Here is a 22,883-nt window from a genome sequence, read left to right on the forward strand (position 1 = left end):
TAAATTTTAAAATTACTGGTCAAAAGGCAGCAACAGACAACTGGACATTCAACGGCGAAAAAACGCACGCCCGAAGAGTCTGCGTGGACGCACATAAAAACCTTACGCTTCAGCTACGCGCGAGGAGATCGCGGAAAAGAAAGTGCGTGAATTGAAATCTGTGTGGTTTTTTTTTCTCCTCTTGTTTCGTATTATGATTCATCGATGCGTACTAGCCGCAGTCGGTTGAAAGGCAAACGCACACACTTTTGAAGTTTTTTTTCGGGGGTCCAACCACCAAAAATCAAGTTCACGGTTTTGCGAGACAAAGAAACGCACCATCACTTTCGTGCGTTTATCGAGCTTCTACCACAACCTTGCTACTGATAGTTGTCGGAACCATCTCTGTCATGATCATTCACATTTTGATAGGTTTTTGGGAAAGAAAATCACTGCCGGAATTCAAAAACGCACAAATTTTCTTTTACATGGATTAAAATGTGCGTTTAGTGGTGAAAAATCATATTTTTTTTGAATTTACTGAATTTCGGTATTCAAAATTCCTGAATTCAGGAAAAAGTTCAATTCAGAATTCAGAAAAAGGTTTATCAAAATTGAAAAAAAAGCCACTAAATTTTGTTTTTTATTCAGTTTTGGAGAATTTTTGTCAAATATTCTATAAAAAAAAAAGATTTTGAAATTAAAAAAAATACGGCTTTTGATGATTCCGTTCAATCAAAGCTCTCAACTCAAAAATCCAATTTCACTTTCATCATCTAGGGCAGTGGTTTTCAAACTTTTTTCCTCCACCGCCCCCTTTCGCTTAATTTTTGAGCTCAACGCCCCCCTGAGCGAATTTTTGAAAAATCTTTAGAAAGAAAGCTAATTGGCATCGTTGCAAAACCATAAGCTTTTGAAATTTGACTGTAGTGTAATTTGTTTCGTTAAATGTAGCACATTTAAAAACTGATATAATTGACTTTAGAAGACCGAAAAGACAACGCATAACCATCAGTTGTAGCAAGACAAAACATAAAATAAAATTGACCACCAAGACTGAAATTTTTTTTTTAATTTTTTCAGGACAAACTTAAACTGGAAAACAAAGAAAAAATCAAATAACAAATCACCTAGCAAAATTTTGGTTAACAGAATACTTTACTAATTAAATTTGCCTTTTATTTTCCCCAAAATATTTACTGATAATTCGGTAAAATCGCAAAATAAGTATTTTTAATATTTTTTTTTCACGGGTCTGGTTCCAAAAACTTAATTCCGAAAATATAGTATAAATCGAGAACCTTTGATGTTTGATCATGAAAAACTGCTGTTTTTCATTTCTTTATCGATTGAATTAAAGATCAGCTAATCAGAACTCAAAATAAAAGATCCTTTGAGTTATTAGCATTCTCGTCTTTTATTCCAAAAATCTATGACCATATCTGCGACTCCTTTTATCATAGATTCTGTTCGAAAGTTTTTGTTGTCAATTTTTCAAGAGAATGCATTTTAAATATTTTTAGACATTGTAAAAACTTTAGAATTTATCAAATTCATATGACCCAGAACACATTTCCATCCAAAATTTATGCGTTTTTTTAGCCCAAAATAAATTTACAAAACCAGATCAATACACAGATCGTATACGAAATCCTTCACAATTAAAAAATTATCTACCTGTGATTGTATCTTACAGAGACAAACACTTGCCTAACAACTCTGTGAGTTTACAGGTATTTGTCCTCAACCTGGCTATAATTTGGTTTTCAGAGTTCTTCAAAGCAGTTTAATTGTTGGGCATTGATCGTACTAGTTGTCATTTTAATCCTAAGTTGTTCCGTAATTTGTGAAAATGTATATTTAAAAATGACACCACCGCCCCCCTGAACCCTTCAAACGCCCCCCAAATTTCAAACTTGAGGTCACCGCCCACCTAGAAGCTCTCAACGCCCACAAGGGGGCGGTAGGGACCACTTTGAAAACCACTGATCTAGGGAAACCGTTCAAAATTCGGAACCGAATTGCTCGACCAAATGACGGTTTAGGGCAATGTTTCACTATCTGATGAATTTGTGCGTAAAAAAAAGAAAAGCCTTTGGCGGCAACTGCCTAAAGACCCCCAAAAATGGCTGCCGCATACCTTAAGCCGCCACTTGGGTGTTTAGAGAAATAGAGAAAGGTAAGAAAAAAACCTTCAACATTTGTCTAGCCAAACAACCTAGGGCCCGAGATGATAGCTATAAAATCATCTCTTACACACAATTTGTAGCCCTTTTTTGGCGGAATGCTTTTAATCATTGCGCCAAGCCGGTGGTGGCCGATTAAAATTCAACTTTGGCAACTTAAGAAAAAAAGTTTTCAGAGGCCCCTCGCTTTTTGGGTGGGGGGACACGTGGATCTCTCCCGAAAACTTTGGACCCCTTGAGGTAGTGGTGTTGAAAACTGGAAAAGCTGCTGTGCGTGGACAGGTGAATTCGTGTTTTTTTCTCTTCATTTGTCTCCGTTTAAGATTTGGAAATCATTGAGCAAGGTGGATTGGCCAGGAGCGAGCGAGTGAGCGAGCGAGGAGAAACTTGTCTGAGATTTATGTGAAGTTTTAATATTTTTTTTATTCAGTTTGTCTTATTATTTCACTTGTGCTTTCACGTTTGACGAAACATGTTTATCTTAATTAATGCAGAGTCGTGTTTTTTTTCGGTGGCAGGTTAATGAAGTTTAACAAGAATGGAGATATTCACCGAAAAGTGAAACAATTCAAAACGAGAAGTGTTTAAAGGGTGTTGCAAATGTCTAAGGAAGAACATAAAATCATAAAAATAAATTGAAATCATCACCTTTCTTGAAAAGAAAAATACTGAAAGAAAAATTGAATTGGGTTTCTAAAGTTTGAAGAATTAAAAATTAAAAAAAAAAATTTTCAAACGCTTTTTTCTGCCTTTTTTCAAAACACTCTTAAGAATGTTCCAGTTCCAAACCAAACAAGGGAAAGCCATCGAACATTCCAGCGAGTTCTGGAAGCTCTAATTGGATTGGTGGCATGTGGGTTGGATTTTTCCTTGCATAGAAAAGCTTCTTATCGTTCCCGGAAAAGAGCCAAAACCGAAAGCTCAATGTCAAAGGAAATACCCTTTGACCTGTGCAGTCAGCTGGTGTTGTTTATCAAGGTAGTTGGAGATATATCATAAAATTTTTATATCAGCTTTTCTAAAATTTCGATGACAACTTCACACAAAACGATGTAATGTTCACAAGACTACAAAAAACCCACCTTTCTGTTTTCTTTTAATTGTATTGATTTTGTGTTCGCGCGATTGACATTTAAAAGCGAACAGTAAATCCCCTGGTTCGAATTCGCGTTTGAGGAGGTGGTTTTCTGCAAACACATTGCCCTGCATGTGACCGGTAATTATTAATTTGTTTACTTTCTGTTCTTCGAAAAAGAAAAAAAAAACCGTTAAAAAATTTTCGATCTAAATTTTCAGTATGCACAAACTCCAAACTGCATTTCCTAAGTTTTTCTTCTAAAGTGAGTAAAAAGTATTCAAAACCCCCAGCAAAATTTGAGTATTATTTACCCTTGATCCCCATTTGGGTGTCGCCCGCCACTTACCTTCGATTTCGTGAAGAACAAGGCCGCATGCAGTGGAAAATGTGAACTATTAAATTTCTCGTAAGATTAGACAATGTTGATGATGTGGGTTATATGAATGGGTGAATTATGTGTCATAATTGATCGATCGCCTCGCGGGCAATTAAGAATGGGGATGTTTTGGCTTGTTTGGTTTTTTTCTTAATTATTGTCAATTCACAACAAACACTAGGCGTGTTAGTCAATGACACAAATATCCAAGCTGTGAAATATAGTTACCTGGAAGAGAGAGAAAAAAAATACAAGATAAGATTTGAATCAATTACTTTTGAGGTTCCACTCAAAGAATCCCATCTGATTTATCCGATACATCGTACTTTGGGTAAATATTGTTCATTGGTAGTTTACAGTAATTCCCGGTTGAATAAAAGTTGTTTCGTGCTCGTGTAAGCTCAACACGGATTGTGTCTTCAAATGCAAATATTGAAATTCGATTACTAAAGCTTGTGATAATTTCAAATATTGCGTTTCAAATTATTAATCGTGGAAAGGCTGCAAATATCAAACAATATTTTTTTAGTCAGAGAGTATCAAGCTTAACTTAAGAGAATGCCAACATTGACAATTTTGACAATTTTGACAATTTTGACAATTTTGACAATTTTGACAATTTTAACAATTTTGGCAATTTTGACAATTTTGACAATTTTGACAATTATGACAATTTTGACAATTTTGACAATTTTGACAATTTTGACAATTTGGACAATTTTGACAATTCTGACAATTTTGACAATTTTGACAATTTTGACAATTTTGACAATTTTGACAATTTTGACAATTTTGACAATTTTGACAATTTTGACAATTTTGACAATTTTGACAATTTTGACAATTTTGACAATTTTGACAATTTTGACAATTTTGACAATTTTGACAATTTTGACAATTTTGACAATTTTGACAATTTTGACAATTTTGACAATTTTGGCCGAATTTTGGTTTCACTGAAAACATTTTAATAGTTCGTTTGACGCGAAAAATAGCATTGCTGTACTCTCAAATTTTATTTTCTTATGGTGGAAAACTGTTTTTTTTGTTACTTTTTGAAGACGTTTTGTTATTCCGAAACAAAATAAAAATAAAATATAATTATCAAGATGATTATTTGGGTAAGTGCTTCAAATTGGAAGAGATCGTAAGCTTATATTTCTGATTGTTAGTTCGATTCATATTTCACATTCTAACCATAGTCGGTTCGTTGGAACAATTCCGCTGAAAATGACAAAAACTAAGTACAGTTTATATTTATGTTGTAAGTTTTGTTCTATGAAAATCCCTGGTTTTTATTTCGAATAAAAGCATCATCAGGAATAGATATTTAATTAAAAGTATTTGATGGTAAAACACATGTATCTTTTCTTAAAGAAATTGTTTAAAGTGTATTTTTCAACATTATAAAGCAGTTTTTCCAAGTGCCAAATTCAAAACTAAATTTTTTAACTAAGATACAGTTTTTATGAATTCTATTTAAAGCGCTAAATTTAAATGTATTGTTTTTAATTTTGAAAATTGGATTTAATGTGGATTTTTTTTGAATGTGATTGAATTTTCGATAAATTCATCTTTTTCAACAAAGTATAAGTTTTTCTTAGAAATTGAAAGCTTTCTAAAAAAAATGTTGTAAGATCCAATCAAATATGCAAAATTTGACTTGCCAGATAACCCGGTTTTAACCGGACTTATATTTGATAATATTATACCGCAATATTTGATAAAAAAGAACTTCAAAAGTTCAACTCGGCCCGATTTTCCAAATATTGTTGAAGGTGCTGAATTTGACCGTATTTATTCAAAATCAAACGAAAAATTCAAATTGCATTTTTTCAAATTTGATCTTTTTTTTTGCCCAAAATAGAAATTTTTCAAGCAAAATTAATTTAAATAATCATAAACGATTTTTGCCCGGATATTGTCCGGATTTTGGTTTGGAAATTAGGAAATTGAGTGCCCGGATTTTGCCAAGATTAAAATTAAACGGAACCCGAAAACGTGCGGGAGAACTTCTGTCAGGTTTTTGAAACTATTTGATCATCTCAATTCTCTTTTTTATTTTTTTTTTATCTAAAATTGCTTCAAAATAACTGAATGAATCATGAAATTACAGTTTTGAGTCAACTCATAAATTTTGCATTTTATTTAGTCAATTTGGATTTGGTGGCCCATAATTCCCAACTATTTTAAAAATCCAAAAAAAAAATCCTCTCTTTAAAACAATCAGTCAGTTTCATTATAAAGAAGTTATTAAGCAAATAAAAAAGTTGCCCATGATACGCCACTATCCTCTACAACCATACATAAAAGGTAAAAATATTTCGGAAATAATGTTGACCTATTTGAAAATAGTTTTGATCCTCGAAACTGATTTAAATAACTATAAAACTCCGTTTAATCTGTTATTTTATTACATTTGACAAAATTTTCCCCCAAATTTTTGATCGTCAATTTTGAAATTAAATGCCATGATTTAGCCAGGTTTATATATAGTATTGCCCGGATTTGTCCGGCCCGGAAACGTGCTGAAAAGATTTTGGCAACCTTATTTTAAATCGCTGCACAACGTTCCTGATTCGTTAAAAATGATTAAAAATTGAAATTCAAATGTTAACCCTTTAATGCATAGTGTTGTTTTAAAACAACACTAATCAAAATCCAAATATCTCGAAAACGAGTGGATATTTTTGAGTGATGTATTCACAGAAAAAACTTTAGAGATTACAAAAAATTAGCTAATGGTTTTTTTTATCACGATATTTTTATGCATCTATGAGATATTGAACGAAGTTTGGGGAAAAATTGGAAAAATCTTATTTATTTATTTATTTATTTATTTATTTTTTTTTTTGAAAAAAGTTGTTTTAGGAAAATCGTTATTATTTCTTTATTTGAAAATTCTAACAAATTTTTTTAATCTCAATCAATCACAAACACTTTTCTGCATCCAATTGACGAGGTTTAGAAGAAAAATGCGAAATCTTATTGAAATGAATTAGGAATTTCAAAAAATATTTTTCAACTTTGATTGTTCTTAACTTGTTTAATACTCAAAATATTAACTTCAAACCTGTTGAGTTTTTATATTCGAGTTAAAACTTTATTTTTTTACTGAATAGATATCTGCTATCATCATTTTAAAAAAAGTCATGCAATCAAGGGTTAACAATAACTTATTAAAAGGTTCCTATGCAAAGGGATAGTTAACAGCTCTGAAGGATATGATGAGTGTGAATTTTTGTGAAGTATTCGAATTTAATCTCACGGTCGCAATAGAAAAATATCCATAAAAATATTATGAACACCATACAAATCATATTTTTACCAATTTTGTACGTTCTTTTTTCCTCATGGAGAAATCATAAATTGTATGTGACCTTATTTTAAGAGGAACAAGCATGTCCAGTAGACCGCTGCAAAAAATGACTTTTTGCTCCCATATGTTTTTTCGATGCCTTTTGGGTCACCAAGCATCAGTGTAAAATTTGAGATCATTTGGTTGGTTCCTGAGTCAGAGCAACGCTATTCAATTTTGTATGGAAATTTGTATGGAAGAAGAAATTTTTGCACATTAAATCATCCAGAAAATTCAAATCAGCTTGCAATGAAGTCGGTCTTTGATTTTTGGTTTTTACTATTTTTAAGCTTAATTTTTTGCTAACATGATAAGCAGCTAAAAATTCCATGAAAAAAGTTATAACCATTTCAAAATAAAAAATCTGAATCCATTGTATCCATTGAATCCAAAGTATTTAAAAATTGCGGATTATGCTTGCTAGAGCTGTTAATGATAGCATGAAATGTTTTTGCAAAGATTATGTAAATCAATAAATTTTCTGGCAATGCAAAGCAGTTTTTTGAGATTTTTTATTTCCATCCTACGGTTACACAGCTTGCAAAAAAACAGAAAGAACGCAAAAATTAAAAAAATATATTTTAAAAAATATTTTTTACTACACCGAATAACTTTTCTGGGGTATAAGTTAGGTTTTTTCTTTGTTCACATGAATAGTACTGCAAGAATCAAGGAATATTTTTCATCCAAAGTTAATTTTTTAGGAACTCTTAGTACATCTCTGGCGATATTTGAATGAAAAATATTGTTTTCCCATACGAATTTCCATACAAAATTAACACTCGTTGCGCTGATTCAGGACTGAATGGATCGCTTCCAAAAATTTTATTGCTATTTCTGGCAGCAAAAAGAACCAAAAAAAGTTATGGGAGGTGTAAAAATTAAAGAATTTGAAATTTTCATACAAAGCTTGCAGCGGTCTAATGTCCAGTAGTGCGAAAAATATTAGGTAATGTTGTTTTAAAAATCCGTTCGATTTTGGCACATGTTCTAAAATCAAACCGTTCCAAAATTGAATAGGGTCTGTATTTGTAAAGGTTTAACTTAAATTTACGTTATCAGAATGGCTCACAATGAGTTTTTAAAAAATTTGGTGACGAAATTTCAGTTTTAAATTCGCTCAAATTTCATTTAAAAAAAATTCTTAGAGCACGTTTAATTTCTATGACTGTGGAAAATTTTTCAGATTAATATTTTGTTAAAAAAAAAACATCAACATGGAATTTTTGGTTTAAGAATTGTTGAATATCCGTTAGTATTGTTTGTTAATGAATTTATAGGCCTTATGGCAGTTATCAGCCGTATCGGCATTCTTTCTTTCTTTTTGCCTATAATTTTTATAACCTTGGAATATTCATACTAAAAGAACATAACTTTTAGTGAGGGATGTGTTGGCTGTGATAGATATATGATAGAGGGAATATATATGGTCTTCATCGGTACTTCTCTTTTTCATTTTCATAATTTTTTTCTTTTTTCTCCAAAAAGTGAACTATTTAAATATAAAAAGACAATTGTAATCAAACAAAAGTTGGGCTCCTTCAAGCCTAAAGTTATGAACAATTTCAAATAAAGACTTTCCAAAAAACGAACATAATTTTCACCTATAAGGCCAATCATCTCATTAACGAAAATTTTCACTACACTTGAGAACAAACAAAACGCATTTCTCCTTAAAAATCAAATAAGAAAATTCACACAAATATGCTAAATTTTCATGTTTTTTGAAACAACTAGGGGAGATAAGGGCATAACGGGGCGAACTGGGCGCCCCCTTTTTTTTAAAGACAAAAACGTATTTTCTCAAATAAATTTTCACGAGGAACAGTTTTGTTGATCTTATTGTATTAATTTTACAGGAAAAAAGAAATCTTCTTATCTTCTATACAGAGATATTAAAAAAAATCATCTAGGTTCTCAAATGACGAAAATTGTATAATTTTTGAGCCCCAGAAAATAAGCTCTCATGATCGTTAAATCGTATTGATCTATAATACACACACTGCAACATGATGTTCATATTGATCCTCAATTTTCATCATCATTATGTTTTTATTTTTCACTATAATCGATTTAAAACCGCGTTTTTAACTCAACTTGTTGACTCGGGGCGAACAGAGCACCATTGATCTGGGAACGATGAGCATTTTCTGCCGTAGAATCTAGCAGCGAACACAACTCGATGATGTCAACTGAGTAATAGAGCTACTGCTTGACTAAAAGTTTACATCTGAAGATCTAGCCTATTGGTAAGGTGTCCGAGAGATAATCAGAAGACTCGAGTTTGATTCCTGGTCGAGGCAATTTTTTTTTTATTGACCATTTATGATTCATTATTTTGATCTTTGCATTACACGGCTAGAAGCATCATCTGCCAAACAAAGCACTAGAAACAAAATGTATAAGTGTGTGTGCGCGCAAATTGTTTGTATTCTACAAACAGACATGCATTATTTTGTTATTGCTTTGTTTGATGTACCTGAGACACACCATTTAGTACAAAATGCAACGATCATGAATGGTAAATGAAAAAAAAAAATCGCCTAGATCAGGAATCGAACTCGAGTCTTCTGATTACCTTTCCGACACCTTACCAATAGGCTACATCGTCAAATGAAACAAGTCAAGCTGAAGCTCTATAATTCAGTTGACCAAATCGTGTTGAATTCGCTGCTAAATTCTACGGCAGAAAACACTCATCGTGTCCCGATTAATGGTGCTTATACTGCCCCAGAGAAAGATTCTTAATGTGACCCTACACAATGACTGATTTTCAGTTTTTTGCTAAAAAATTTAAAATGCATTTTTAAAAGTTTTTATTAAACTTTTCAAGTTTCAGCCAGTTAGGAAATACGCTGAACACGAAACAATTATGTATCTCACATATTACAGCTGTTTTCTATGGTCAACAAGCGTCCTCCTTAAGGTGCCCTCACCTCCCCTATATTTTAAAAATGTGTTTTCATGTCTTTCGTTTCGCTTTCCAAAATGCGCAATACACCGACAACAAATCTTAGAATCGCTTAATCGACATCGCTCCCTTCGCCATCAGATAATGTAGACTTAATACCTGTTAAGTTAAATCTCAATCGACACCTTCGGCGTTCCCGCGGGATGACTTAGGGAAACACGACTCAACTCGCCCCTTTGCTTCCTCAAAATGGGCAAAGGGAAGGGGTGTCAGATACAAATAGATAAAAACAGCTATACCATCCCACCATTCCAAGACGCTATCGACTAGTTCCCAACAAATGTTTAGAGAAACAGGTTTTTTTCAACCCGTTTGCGGATTCCTAGGGAATAAAGCGTGGGATGATGGGATATCTAATATCTTTTCAGAAGTATACTCTAAGCACCACAACTTACTCACTAAGAGGTGTCGAAGGGTTGTCTTTCTTAGTTTGCTTCGCTGCTCCGGGATTAGAGTCTAGTTTGCTTCCTCTAGGTGGCTCCTCGTCTCGTCTCACACAGATCTTCCGAGACCTATCCGGGAGCTTCGGTTTGTTCCGTGCCATATGGAACTCCAGAGAGGGTGTTGAGCAAAGTGTATGCATATTTTATGCATTTTGAGTATCTTTGGGCGGTGACTCCATGATAGTGGAACTGCATCTTTGCATCCGGTTTATGAGCTATGGGAAGTTGGATTTCGATTCGATCTTTGGTATTTGTGAAGATTTCATTTGTGCTTCATTCAGATTGGGATGTAAATTTGTATTCCGAATGAGATAATCTATGATAAATTATGACTTAAGGCTGAAAACGGCTTAGTGCAAATGGGAGGGTCTTAATGCTTTATATTTGAGCATCCTATGAAGTAATGAAACTCTAAAAAAGAACCATACCCTAATCTCACTTCCTTAACAATCGTTGAGATCTCAGCAGTTTAATTGAAAGCCGTCCAGAAGCTTTCCGTGTCAACTCAAAGTAGGAAAAATCACTCTACAACTAATTGACCATATCTGGAGAATATTCCTGCTTCTCGTAGGTAAATAGGTACTTGAATTGGATTGATTCGCCTCCCAGACGAATTCAATTGGTTGATAATAGGCAATTGAAAAACAACCTAGCTAGCTACAACCTAAGTTGGCACGCGACTTAGTCCAATTTCTCTCGGGAATAGTTAGGATTCCTGCTTGGATCAAATCCACGAAAACTAGTCAAGTTCCTTCATTCGTTGCTCAGTCGAACCTTGCCGGAAGCCTTCGATTAGATACCACTTCATGGCTGTGTCGAGTGATTTTTCATTAATCAAATTAAGATTTGATCGCGCCAGGAGGAATAGAAAAAAAGAATTTGAGGGGGAGAGTTTTGAAGGGAGCTTCCAGCGGCGAAGTCACTCCCTGGGGTAAGAAATCCTGAACCTGCGTGCGCTTTCGCCGTTTGCGAGAGGGAAAATTGTGTTTGACGTTCCGATGAACTTGTTCATGCTTTCTAGGGCTAAGGCGTGTCGCCTAAGGTCCATGAAGTGAAGTGACCGGGCATAATTTGCCTCTAATTTTTGTTAAACTTTCATTTCAAATTGATATCGAAAAGAAAAAATTCAGTGAGGTTAATCATGTTAAAACAGGAAAAATTCAGTTTCCTGTTTCACAACAATAAAAATTACTTAAAATTACAAAAAAAAGCAAAAAACTGACAATGTTTCTACTGTTGAATCTATTCACATACACTTTCAGATGTTTAAACATAAAAAAAACGTAATGTTTGATTTCGTCAACGTTTGAAAAAATATTTATAGAAGCTATTGGATAATTGATTTTACAAACAAATGCAAAAATATCATTCCCTAGGTATTAAGCATACTGACAGAATTGATAACGAAAAAATTCATGAACTGATAATTGATGAAAATCATATATTATCGCTTTGTATATCGTTGAAACAACAAGTTTGGACCATATTTTCTATCGTTTAAACAAAAAAATTCGTACAATAACAGGCTCTGGGAACCAAAGGGGTATTTAAAATTAAATTTCGAGAAAACACGCTTTAAAGTTGTTGTGCGGCCATTTTCCATAAATTTAAAAAAAAATTGTTTTTTTTTTCTATCGTAAGAGTACTTAAAAAATTTAGCATCTTGAAAATTCACAAAATATGCAAAAATTGTTTGACGTTATATCTCAAAACCGATCATTTTTGCACTTCCTTTGGCTTTGGCCTCATATAGTTCATAATAAAAAATGTAAAAAAATGGAAAAGAAAATTTAATAAAAAAAATTCAACTTCTTAGTTAGACTTATGAAGTTTTGACCAATGTGAATATTTATTTTAAAATTTCAATATCAGTAATAAAACGTGCGAATAGTTGATTAACTATTATTGTAATAATCATCAATCAAACATACTATCATCGATAGTTCTCAGTTCTCACGGTGATCGGGACTGAGCAGAGGAAAAAAAATACTTTCTTCGTTTCTTTACCACGTGAAATGATCGTGAGTCGGACAATATTATTTGAGCTGTAACGCTCCAGCTGAAATCGATCGTGCGCAAGATTTGACAACTTGGCGCTGCCGTCGGATGTGGGACGGTTTGTGTCTAGACTAGAAAACGAAAAATATGAATCGTTGAGGTATTTTAAATGGGTAACTGGTATTGTATTTGCTGGTTTAAACTGGCTTACAGAGCGATCTAACGAAAAATTGAAAAAAAATTCAATAAAGAAAATTACTAATTATATTCCAACATTCAGACCCGAATGACCTCTGAGGTTAAAAGGTCTTAAATAAATATCATCATCATTTCAACATTGTACCGTAGTGTATGCTAAATAATTTCTGTTGAAACGCACGGTTGGGCAATTCGCGTATTGAAGATCGTTGGAGGAACTAGCAATAGCTAGTTTAAATAGAGTGTAGCTATGCAAGGACTTATTTTAAGTTTTATTTTATTTCTGGCAAAAAAATAAAGCCTTTTAAGAGTAGAGAATAAATTATTAACTCTATTCCACCACTGAAACCTGCGATGTAACCGTGTTTTCAAAAATTTCTAGTTAGAACTCTTCTGAGGAAATAAACCGGAATGTATCTGAAAATGGATGGTAAAAATTATGAACATTCTTCGGACTGCTCACATGACTGCTGTAAAAAGTGACTTTATGCTGTGATATAGAACATTTTCAAGCTAGGACGATGGAAAGTTTAAGAGAAACTTGAGATATCAAAGGAAGAAAGAACATATGCCGTAAGTATCATGAATTTTTTGGAAAAAAATATATATTACATATGTTTATTTATGCCTTTAGGGCCAATAAATAACAGAGTTAAATTTGAGATGATTTGTTCGATTCAATTGTGTTTAAAAATTTATTTGGAAGAAGTTTTTTCCATGTTTAGTCATTCAGAAAATTCAAATAAGCTTAAAATGAAGTTTGTCTTTGAATATATTTTTTAACCTATTCTGAAGCTTCATTTATTGCTTGTGTGATAAGAAGTTTAGTATTTCATGAGAAAAGTTATAGGTATCTATCTCAAAATTTAAAAAAAAACTAAATTCATTAAAAATTTAAAAAAGGCAGACTTTGCTTGTTAGATTTGGATTTTTTTTTATGAAAAATGTTTGCTGAGGTTTTTATTTTTTTTTATATACATATCTTTCCTGAAATATAAGTTTGGTTTGTGACTTGTCCACATGAAATGTACGACAAGAACCGAGGAATGTTTAAAATTCAAAATTTTAACTTTTCAGTATAACTCTGCTAATTTCCTTATACAAAATTGAAAATTTGTTGCTTATTCAGGACAGAATGAATCGCTTACCTAATGTTTGTGCTAATTTTGGCAATAAAAACAACTGAAAGTTATGGGAGGTTACAATTTAAAAATTAGAAATATCCATGCAAAGCTTGCCGCGGTCTACTGCTCAAAATGTTTGGCTGTTTCCGTGATCTTTCCATAAAACGTTCGATTTGAAAAGGTTTTAGAAATTCCAAAGTGTTGTTTTAGTAGTGTATCAAACGAAATCAAAATGTGATAAAAATACTTTCACCTCTTCCAGGTCTGGTTAAAAAACTTTTACAATTTCCTCTGGAAAATATTAGAATTATTTCTTTTCTAAACATTTCCATTTTCAAAAACTACCAAAAAATTAAAAATTAAAAATAAAATTTCCATTAGCAACTCTGCAAATAAAAACTTCAAATCATATTTTTTAAATGTTCATTTTAGTATTTTTTTTTTGTATTTCAACAAATTGTCTTACATGTTCTACATTTTCAGCTCTACGATACGAGTCGAAACACTATCTATCTTTTAATTTAAACTGTATAAAAACAGTTTTCATAAATTTAACTCCTAACATTTTTCAAAACTCTCTCCAAATCTCGCTAGAAATTAAAATCCAAAGAATTTACCGCATATATTTTTATCATAAGACCACACAGCAAAATGACTCAGAAATTTTATTTCAGCAGTATGCGTAAAAGCGATTTTTTTTTTGGAATATATTTAATTTGTAAATTTAATCAACCTAGTATGATGGAAACATTAAAAAAAACATTTTTTGCGATAAATATAAAGTTATAGTCTTAATTAGTCTAGCTCTTACGAACAATTTTATATTCAAATACAATGTTTTATCATTTAAATAATGCTTAAGCATGTAGAAAAAAAAACTTTGAATCATATATGGGCCTGTATGCTGAAGACGGTTAATTTTTGAAAATCAAAGACAAAGAACCTAAATAAACTTTTAAATGTTCCTTATTTTTACCATTCAAACCATTGAGTTTTTTTTTTTTTTTTTTTTTTGAGAAAATGCACTTTACGGCAAAAACACATTTGCCTTTTTTTCAAAGATTTAATCAACAAGTATTAAATGAGAAGTAGTCTTGCAATACCTCGAACACAACTTATTTTCAGTTAAAAGTCTTTCATCCTTCATCATCAGCTCCACGACGCTAATCGCTTTATGTTTTTTACCAAACCTAAGTGGATTTGGTTTGGTTTCAAGCAACTTAAAACCTTTTAACCTTCTAAAATCAAGACTTTTTCACTGGAAAATTGCCAGAAGCTTACGTTTGAGATAACAAACAACTTAAAAAAAAGTTGAGGATTTTTTTAAATTTGCATAACTATAGGGGCTAATGAACTAAATTTTCATTCCTTTTTCGGTTGTAGTTTTTAAACATTTCAACAATTATTTCCTTAATTTTGAAACATATAAGGAATGTCTCGTAGCTACAATTTTATATAATTTTAACTTAAATCGTTACACAAATAACTGAGATATTTCAACTTATATTAAATTATGCTAGGTAAATATCTGTCGATTGATTGTCGTTTTTGCCAACCCACCTTTAGACGGGGTTTATATTTCATCAATTCAACCTCACTTAGGATCATATTTTACTCAAAAAATAAAGTTTTCCCACGTTGGGCGCCAAATATAGCGAGAGGCCCGATACGCTTCCGGTTTTTAGCAGGTGGCTTAAACGCCACTTCCGTTTGGAAGACCACCTACCTTTTCTTATCTTGCCCAGCTGATGAGACTCGTTCGCGAGTACCTTTTGATTCCCTATCCCTATTTTGGGAAAAAGGGACTCTGAAAAGGGATCCGTACTTCGACCCCTAAGGGCCGCCCCGAAGTCGGGACAAAACCCGGGAGAAATCCTTGGAAATGGGAGTTAGCTGTTCGTTACGAAAGCAAGCTAGGGGTGCCAATCATCGGACGAGACCAAACTCCTTAACCTAAGGTTGCCAGAATTTTTCGAGCACGTTTCCGGGCTGGACAATCCGGGCAATTTTTTATAAAAATCCTGGCAAAATCCGGGCATTTCATTTCTAAATTGAGACCGAAAATCCGGGCAAAATCCGGGAAAATTTTGTCAAAACCAAGAAATTACTCATCAAAAGTCAAGATAAAAAAATTGAAAAATATTTGTTTTCATCAAAATTCAAAATCACCTTTGAGATCGTATTTTGGTCTTTGAAAAATCCTTTCATGATTATTTTTGCAAAATCTGCTCAAAACTTTTTGATTTGGTAGCTAAATAAAACAAATTTACAAAACAATTTAATTTTTTTTTTATTTGCGAAATAAAGTGAAAAAATCCGGGCAAAATCCGGGCATTTTTCAATTAAATCCGGGCAACCGGGCCGGGCCGGATTGTACTAAAATTTTTTATCAAATATCCGGGCAAACCCGGATAAAACCGGGCAATCTGGCAACCTTACCTTAACCTGGACCAGAAGAGAAAGAAATCGATTGGATTCGCGGCAGTAAGTGAAATAAGTAATAAATCCCGAACAACGAACAGCGTGTGACTCCCTTTCCAATTACCCCAACCAGACTATTAAAGTTAAAGTGGTTAAAGAATTCACTTCCTGCTTTCAATAGTTCGATTCATTGTTGTAAACTTGCAGTACATTTGGTGGAAAAGCTTGGCTTTTCGCAAAATGTCTTAGTGATTTTGCTCTAAACAAATCATTTGATTTACATTTACTATTTCGGTTTTTCCACCTCGTGGGTGGTGAAAAGGCTTAATTAAAACGAATGAATTGTTTAATTGATTTTAAGTATATTTTGCCCATAGTCTTACTCTTAGACTTTAATGTCAACAGTTTTTTATAAAACTACCAAAATAATAATTTTCAAAAAAATAGTTGCTTTTCCAGAGTTCTCATATTTATGGTTTCTCTCACTGTTTATCAAAAAGCGGCTTAAGGAATGATTGCAGGATTAACATGCTTTGAAACATTCTGCGCAAAAATAGTAAAATAATGATTGGGTTTGGATCCATGCAGATTAAAGTAAACCCCATCTAAAGGCGGGGTGGGGTATCAGAGGGTTAATTAAATACAAAAATACCATTATTTCAAATTTAATTTCTCATATGGGAAAGAAATATTGTGCACCATTCAATTCATATTGTCAAACTACTTCTTTTTGCGTTCATGAAACTAACAGCAAGTTTAACCCGCATGACGTTTTTTTAAATGAGAACAGAAACTATTGAGTCAGTGAAATAATAACATTGTAATTCAAATAACACTACTGAACAAATTTGAAGGAATTACTGTGAGTCTCAAGAGAGTTATGGCCCATCAAAGAGGAAAAATAATTTTTGAAATTGTTGATTTATTTCGATACGGTTTTGAACATTTTTCCAAACATTTTTCATTAGGTGCAGAAAAAAGTATGTTATTAATTGAGATTAAAATATTCATAGGATTTCCAAATTTGCAGAAATAACAGCAATTTCCCCTAAACTACTTAAAAAAAAATTTGCAATTGTATTGCGTACTTTCTTCAAAACCTGATACATACATTATATTAAAGTACGAGTAATCAATGAAGGTTTGTGTAGAAATTGAGTCATCGTTTATATATTCCTTTCGGTGAGTCTTTAAACAATAACTTATTACTATAGCGATTACCATCTTGTCGCTTAAAACTAACTGATTCGCAAACTCAGAATCAGTTGTTATTCGCTATCGGATTTTAAGATATCTTCTCAGAATAAACTGACAATACTACTACTGGGTTATTCCGAATCACATGCTGGCTTAGCTAAGTTCATCGTGTATCATGACAACATTTGTATTGTCGTCATCATCATCGATCAACATGAGTCATTGATCATCAGGCTATTGTTTTCAATTTGCGAATTGACCGAACAAAAGGAAGACGAAACCAAAACAAACAATGTGGTTTTGTTTTTCACATGGAGAAGTGGGCAGCGATCCGGAATGGAATCTTCCGAAGAACTGTGAGTATCAACACATTGAAATATCGCGATAAAAATACCATGGACTAAATTCTTTTAATCTCAAAAATTTTTTGTCAGTACATAACTCAAAAAATTTCATGCATATCCGAGATATTGGGATTTAAATTTGTTTGGATTTAAAACAGCATTCTGCATTAAAAGGTTAATACTTTGTTTTGGGTGAGTGGTCCGAAATAAGTCCATAAGGAATTAAGTACACCCAAAATTCAGCCTCTATGCCAATCGCGTTTAATCAATTTCATAGCATCATTGGCATAAGAAAATTACGCTACCGTTTCCTTCACTCCCGTTTCCTTTCTCGCTTCCTTCACAAGACAAAGGACTTCCTTAGAAGGAGGCCAAACGCCAGGATGCCACCGTTGTGAGTTTTTTTTGTGATCGATCGGTGGCGGAAAGCCTATGACAAATATCCCTTGTCTTGCATGAAACCAAGTACACTTGATAAAATGTCGAATTGGCAAGACGATAAAATTGGTGATTTGAGTTCGATTCTCATTTCCCTACAGCACTGTGGTTTTTTTTTATATTCTTGTTTCTGGAATGAATTATCCAATAGAATGAAAATCAAATAAAATGTTTAACTTGTTTCGCTTGAATGTAGTGGTCATGAATAATTTTGCTTGGAAACTCGAGTCCTTATGCCAGTAGTGCCTTTTCAAACATATCATCTTTGGCACAGTGCACATTTCAGCGCATTTTCGGCACAGAGCTTTGTTAAATAGGCATTGGGTTTTTGCAACCTCTTCTATGGGTGTAGGAGCTATTTACGACATGGATCAAATTGATATTAAGACCAGTTTTTTGGTTCTGCTAGCCCTCAAACTAATTTTTATTTGTTCTATCATAGCTATGAACATATTTGTCATCATCACAGCTAAAATGGGCTTTATTCGGCCCAACTATGAAACATCTAAACTTTATTTTCAATTGTCTATCCCTTTTCAGCTTATTTAAATGCAATGATAAATATGATTAGAATAATAGGAAGGAGCTTTAACTATACATGTTCAATTTCATGATAAACTTGATTTATGATTGAATTATTGCGGAAATAATTGCATGGTGGTCCAAAATGGGCACCCGGTCTAAAATAAGACCAATTTCCATCTCGGTACTGGGTGTTAATGGTAAATATTATGTTGTCCATTTAGTCCGTAGAGACTAAATCGACTGAAACGGTGTATTTCTTAAAAACTACACAAATGAGACACGGAGACTCATGGAATTGGATGTCTCGGGCATCCTCTCAGCCTCCGTTTTATTGATTCTTTTTTTTCAACTGAGAGAAATTCTAACATGACCGATTTGTCGAAACATAAATAGATCTGAACCCTTTGTGATAATTAATTCAAACGATAGGTATCTACTATCTTTTTACCAACTTTTGGGCAATCACAGAAAGATAATTCGATTCCCAATCTTACCCTCTTAAGGTACCGGAAATTTCCGATTGAGATAAGGATTACATCGTTATGCGAAGTCGAGTCACCCACACTGTTTTCCCACACTTTGAAAAGCCCGACTGAAGATTGAAGTTGATCCTGTAAAACTTCTTCATCTCACAACACTGACCTGTCTGATTATGGTGATGATAGTAGAACCGCTTCGCCAGATGCGACGACGCCTGCGAAGTCGGCACAATCCCGGCGGCAGCCATCGCCGCAAGGTTGCTACCGTGTTGTTGTTGCTGCTGCTGCTGTTGAATTTGATGATGTTGCTGTTGGTTGTGATGACTGTGATGTTGCTGCTGCTGCTGTTGGTGATGTTGCTGTTGTTGATGGTGTTGTTGATGCTGCTGTAGCTGCGACTGGTTTTGGAGGTTATGGTTCTGCTGGGAGCTGTGTTGCTGTTGCTGCTGCTGCTGCTGCACAGCAGCCGCTATGGCGATGCCATAGTGGTTCTCATTGTAGAGCCTCTGATAGTTGGGAAAGGTCCAACTACTGGCCAGGGAATGGGACCGCTCCAGTCGAGAGGGATTCGACTGGGATTGGATCTGCTGGGAAATGGACCAAGGGTTGTTGAGATTGTTGCTGGATCCTCCCCTGGGGAGGTCCGAGTGGTGTCTCGATTGGTCCTGCTGTTGCTGCTGTTGTTGTCTTAGGTCAACTCCAGAGGATTCGGATTGATCCGTTCCGCCGGTCATGGGTTGTTGAACCATTTCTTCTTTTCTTTGTTGATTTGTTGAATTGTCACGAGGATCGTTTTCTTCCGAATCGTTCATGTGGTAAAAGTTCACCATGACGGAACCTCCGTTTTCGGAGGACTGTTCGTTAAAATAGTTGTTACAAGCGGTTTCAGTGCCCATTTTAGACACCTAAGGGTGGGAAACTAGGCCGGAACACTAGCACAATTGTTGTTGTAACGCAAAGTAGTTCAGCGATTTACAGGCTCAAGTTTAGCGTCTGTTGAGGCCGGTATTGATTGGACGAAACGAGGTTTCCTTTGCAAAAAAGTGGTCATTTTGAACTCCCACACACTGGAACAACACTTTCTGGAAGGTTGTCAGTAACTCACAAAAATTGATGGTGCCACGATTGTTTCACTTTGGTTTTCCTTCTTATTTGTTGTTTAAAGGAGCTGGATTTGGTCTGAACCGCGCAAAAAACGCCAAACGGTTACCATCCAATTTGTGTTATTTCTTGTTTGCTGTAACACTTACCCCTAGTGTAGGAACTAACTAGTGGGAAGCACGCTTTTGGACACACGACTCACTACTTAGAACTCGGACGCGTGCACTAGCTAGCTAGTCACCGGTAGACACACACTTGCACTTACACTTTTGCGCCCCGCGAAAAACGTAAAGCCGATAATCGCGTTTGTTTGTTTTTTTTTTCTAAGACGGGTGGCAAAAAAGGTCACCCGGAACGTTTCACTGTAACTAGGAAAAGCTAGCTTCTTTTGATCTATGGTTCGGGAACTAAGTTTCCTTTTCATACACTATTGATTGGTTCCTCAAAAAAGGCCTTTTGGGTTGACACTTCGATGAACTTCCTGCTTGGGGAAAATATGGAAATATTCCGAAGAATTACTGTACATACAAGGTACAGAACACTTAAGTTTTCACTAGAAAACCGAACCGAAAAAATCGGTTGGAAGTTACTGAGCGCTTTTCTGTAATCAACCGAATCATCATCATCAACAATTTTTTCGCAAAAGCTCTCTCAGAGCCGAGTGCATTCAGTATCTTCCAGCCGGGATCACGTTTTCTGCCAATTAAATGATCAATCTCCCTTGCATCGCTGCGTTAGGCTCACTGTCGATTCGGAACCCTGGACACCTAACACTTCTTCCTGATCACTTTCACCTGGCACAAAAGGGCAGTTGGGGTCCGGAAATTTCGCCGGACAGGACACTTCCACTTGTGACGACCGAACTTTAGCGCTACCGGAAGCAAACTGTTGCACACGCAATGGTCCCAAATGGAATCCAGCCTCAAAAGAGCTAATGGCGAGGGGTGGTTTAACGCAATCTCATCCCTCAAAAGAGGAATCCCGGAAAGGCGTTCTCAAGCAACCGTGTGGATGGATTGAGCAAAAAAAACAACCAAAGCTTCCTCAAAACGACCGAGAACCGTCCAGGCAACTTTGCATGCACCGACTGAACTGGTGCGAGCTGCGACCTGAGTCAGGAACACGGCCGGGAGAATAACATCGAGAACTTCCTGCCCATTCCATTCCGTTGAGCCCCGGCCGGTAGAAATTCATCCCCAATTCATCCCCCCGCGGGAAGCCCACAATTGGCGACGGTGACGGCGAACGGCAAACATTCTCATTCACATTGATAAAGAAGGTGGAGTTTCGGGCGACAAGCGCTCCTTCCCCATCGCATCGCTGCTGCTGTCACGTGGATTCAGACACGATCGGACGGACGCTTTGGCTTTAGCAAGCCAGCACACGTGGCGGTCCATGTTTTTCGAACATCCCCCCCTACTCATTCACCTGTTTGAAAGTTCGCAAAGCAAAGTTGGGTGGGTGGAAAATTTTCATTCAAGACCGGGGGGGAAGACTCTCGATTACTCACAAGCTAACAAGATAGCTACCACACATTACTGAAATACTGTCACCGACTGGCTGAGGGAATAAGTCTTGCTTGTTTTCTAGTTTAAGCAAATTAAGTGTACGCATGATGGTTTTCGGGAATTGCTTATATGTGACTTCCACAGAGAGATAGTATTGTGTGTTTGCAATTGAATTTGTTTGGCGCCCTCATTCTGAAGTGATGTGGGAAATTGTCGAATAGGGTTTCCATTTATTTAGTAGGTATTTGAGACATGCATCTTCATTATAAATTCTCAGTACTAAATCAACCCAAGAATTTCTCTGTTTTTATTTTTAAATCCAGAAACAAAACTTTAATTCTACAAATTTCAATTGAAATTGAGAAGGATGACAACCCCCCCTTTTTGTTCGAAGTAGCAATAGCCTTCTTCTACCCCTTCTCATTAGTTTGCAATACTAGAGGTGAGAAAATATTTCAAACGGCGACGGCGATGGATAGCTACACTGTTTGTTGCCTGTCAGCTCATTAGGAGCAGCCCTGTGTCGGAGACACGTGGATTTCTGGCAGGGAAAACGAAATTTCTAGTGGGTGCAGGCAGATCTGTATGCTTCAAGCCGGATGCTATTTTTGACGAATTGCTCATACGTATGTGCTATTGCCGACATATTTGCAAGCTGGAAGCTGGTTCGTTCGGAATTAATTTCAAACTCTAGTGTGGGGTAAGTTTGAATTGTTAAGACAAGAAGTGCGACAGAGCTTTCTTCTGCAATTGACAATGACTGGATGAAATATTGTGGAGGTTTATAAATTGCAATCAGGGTTTTGAGATGGATCTTTCTCGATGAGGGGAAACTTAATTAAAACTTCGTGAGAATAGTGAAAGTGAACCATTAAGCCTGGAAATTTAAGCCGAAATTTAAGGTTGACTTACACTCATATGATTCTTGAGAATATGTTTCTTGGATCTAAACAAAGAAAAATTGTGAAAATTTTTAAGCTACCAAAAGAAAATGAGTAAGCGAAAATGCTATTCAACGGACCATAATTTAAAGAATATTTAAGGCCCTTGAGGTATATGTGCTTAGAAGCTAATTTCACGGAAACACGCTTTCAAGTCTTTGTGGTTGCCAATTTTCCATACATTTTTCGAAAATCTGTATTTTTTCTTCGAACTTGAA

At 34.8% G+C, this 22,883-nt stretch overlaps 1 protein-coding gene across 5 annotated transcripts in view; it reads right to left on the bottom strand.

Moving 5' to 3' along the window:
* LOC129757841 (hepatic leukemia factor) overlaps nucleotides 1-21,294 on the bottom strand; it is a 202,620-nt gene extending 181,326 nt beyond the window's left edge. For 2 of the 5 annotated variants that reach the window (XM_055755173.1, XM_055755172.1), the window contains exon 1: nucleotides 19,279-21,294. In XM_055755173.1, coding sequence (XP_055611148.1) covers nucleotides 19,279-20,011 — 733 coding nt within the window. In that variant the 5' untranslated portion in view covers nucleotides 20,012-21,294. The remainder of the gene's footprint in view (nucleotides 1-19,278) is intronic. The other 3 variants (XM_055755169.1, XM_055755170.1, XM_055755171.1) reach the window with 3 other exon arrangements.
* Nucleotides 21,295-22,883: the final 1,589 nt, after the last annotated feature.

The sequence above is a fragment of the Uranotaenia lowii genome, chromosome 3, assembly GCF_029784155.1.
Source record: "Uranotaenia lowii strain MFRU-FL chromosome 3, ASM2978415v1, whole genome shotgun sequence".
Classification (NCBI taxonomy): Eukaryota; Metazoa; Arthropoda; class Insecta; order Diptera; family Culicidae; genus Uranotaenia; species Uranotaenia lowii.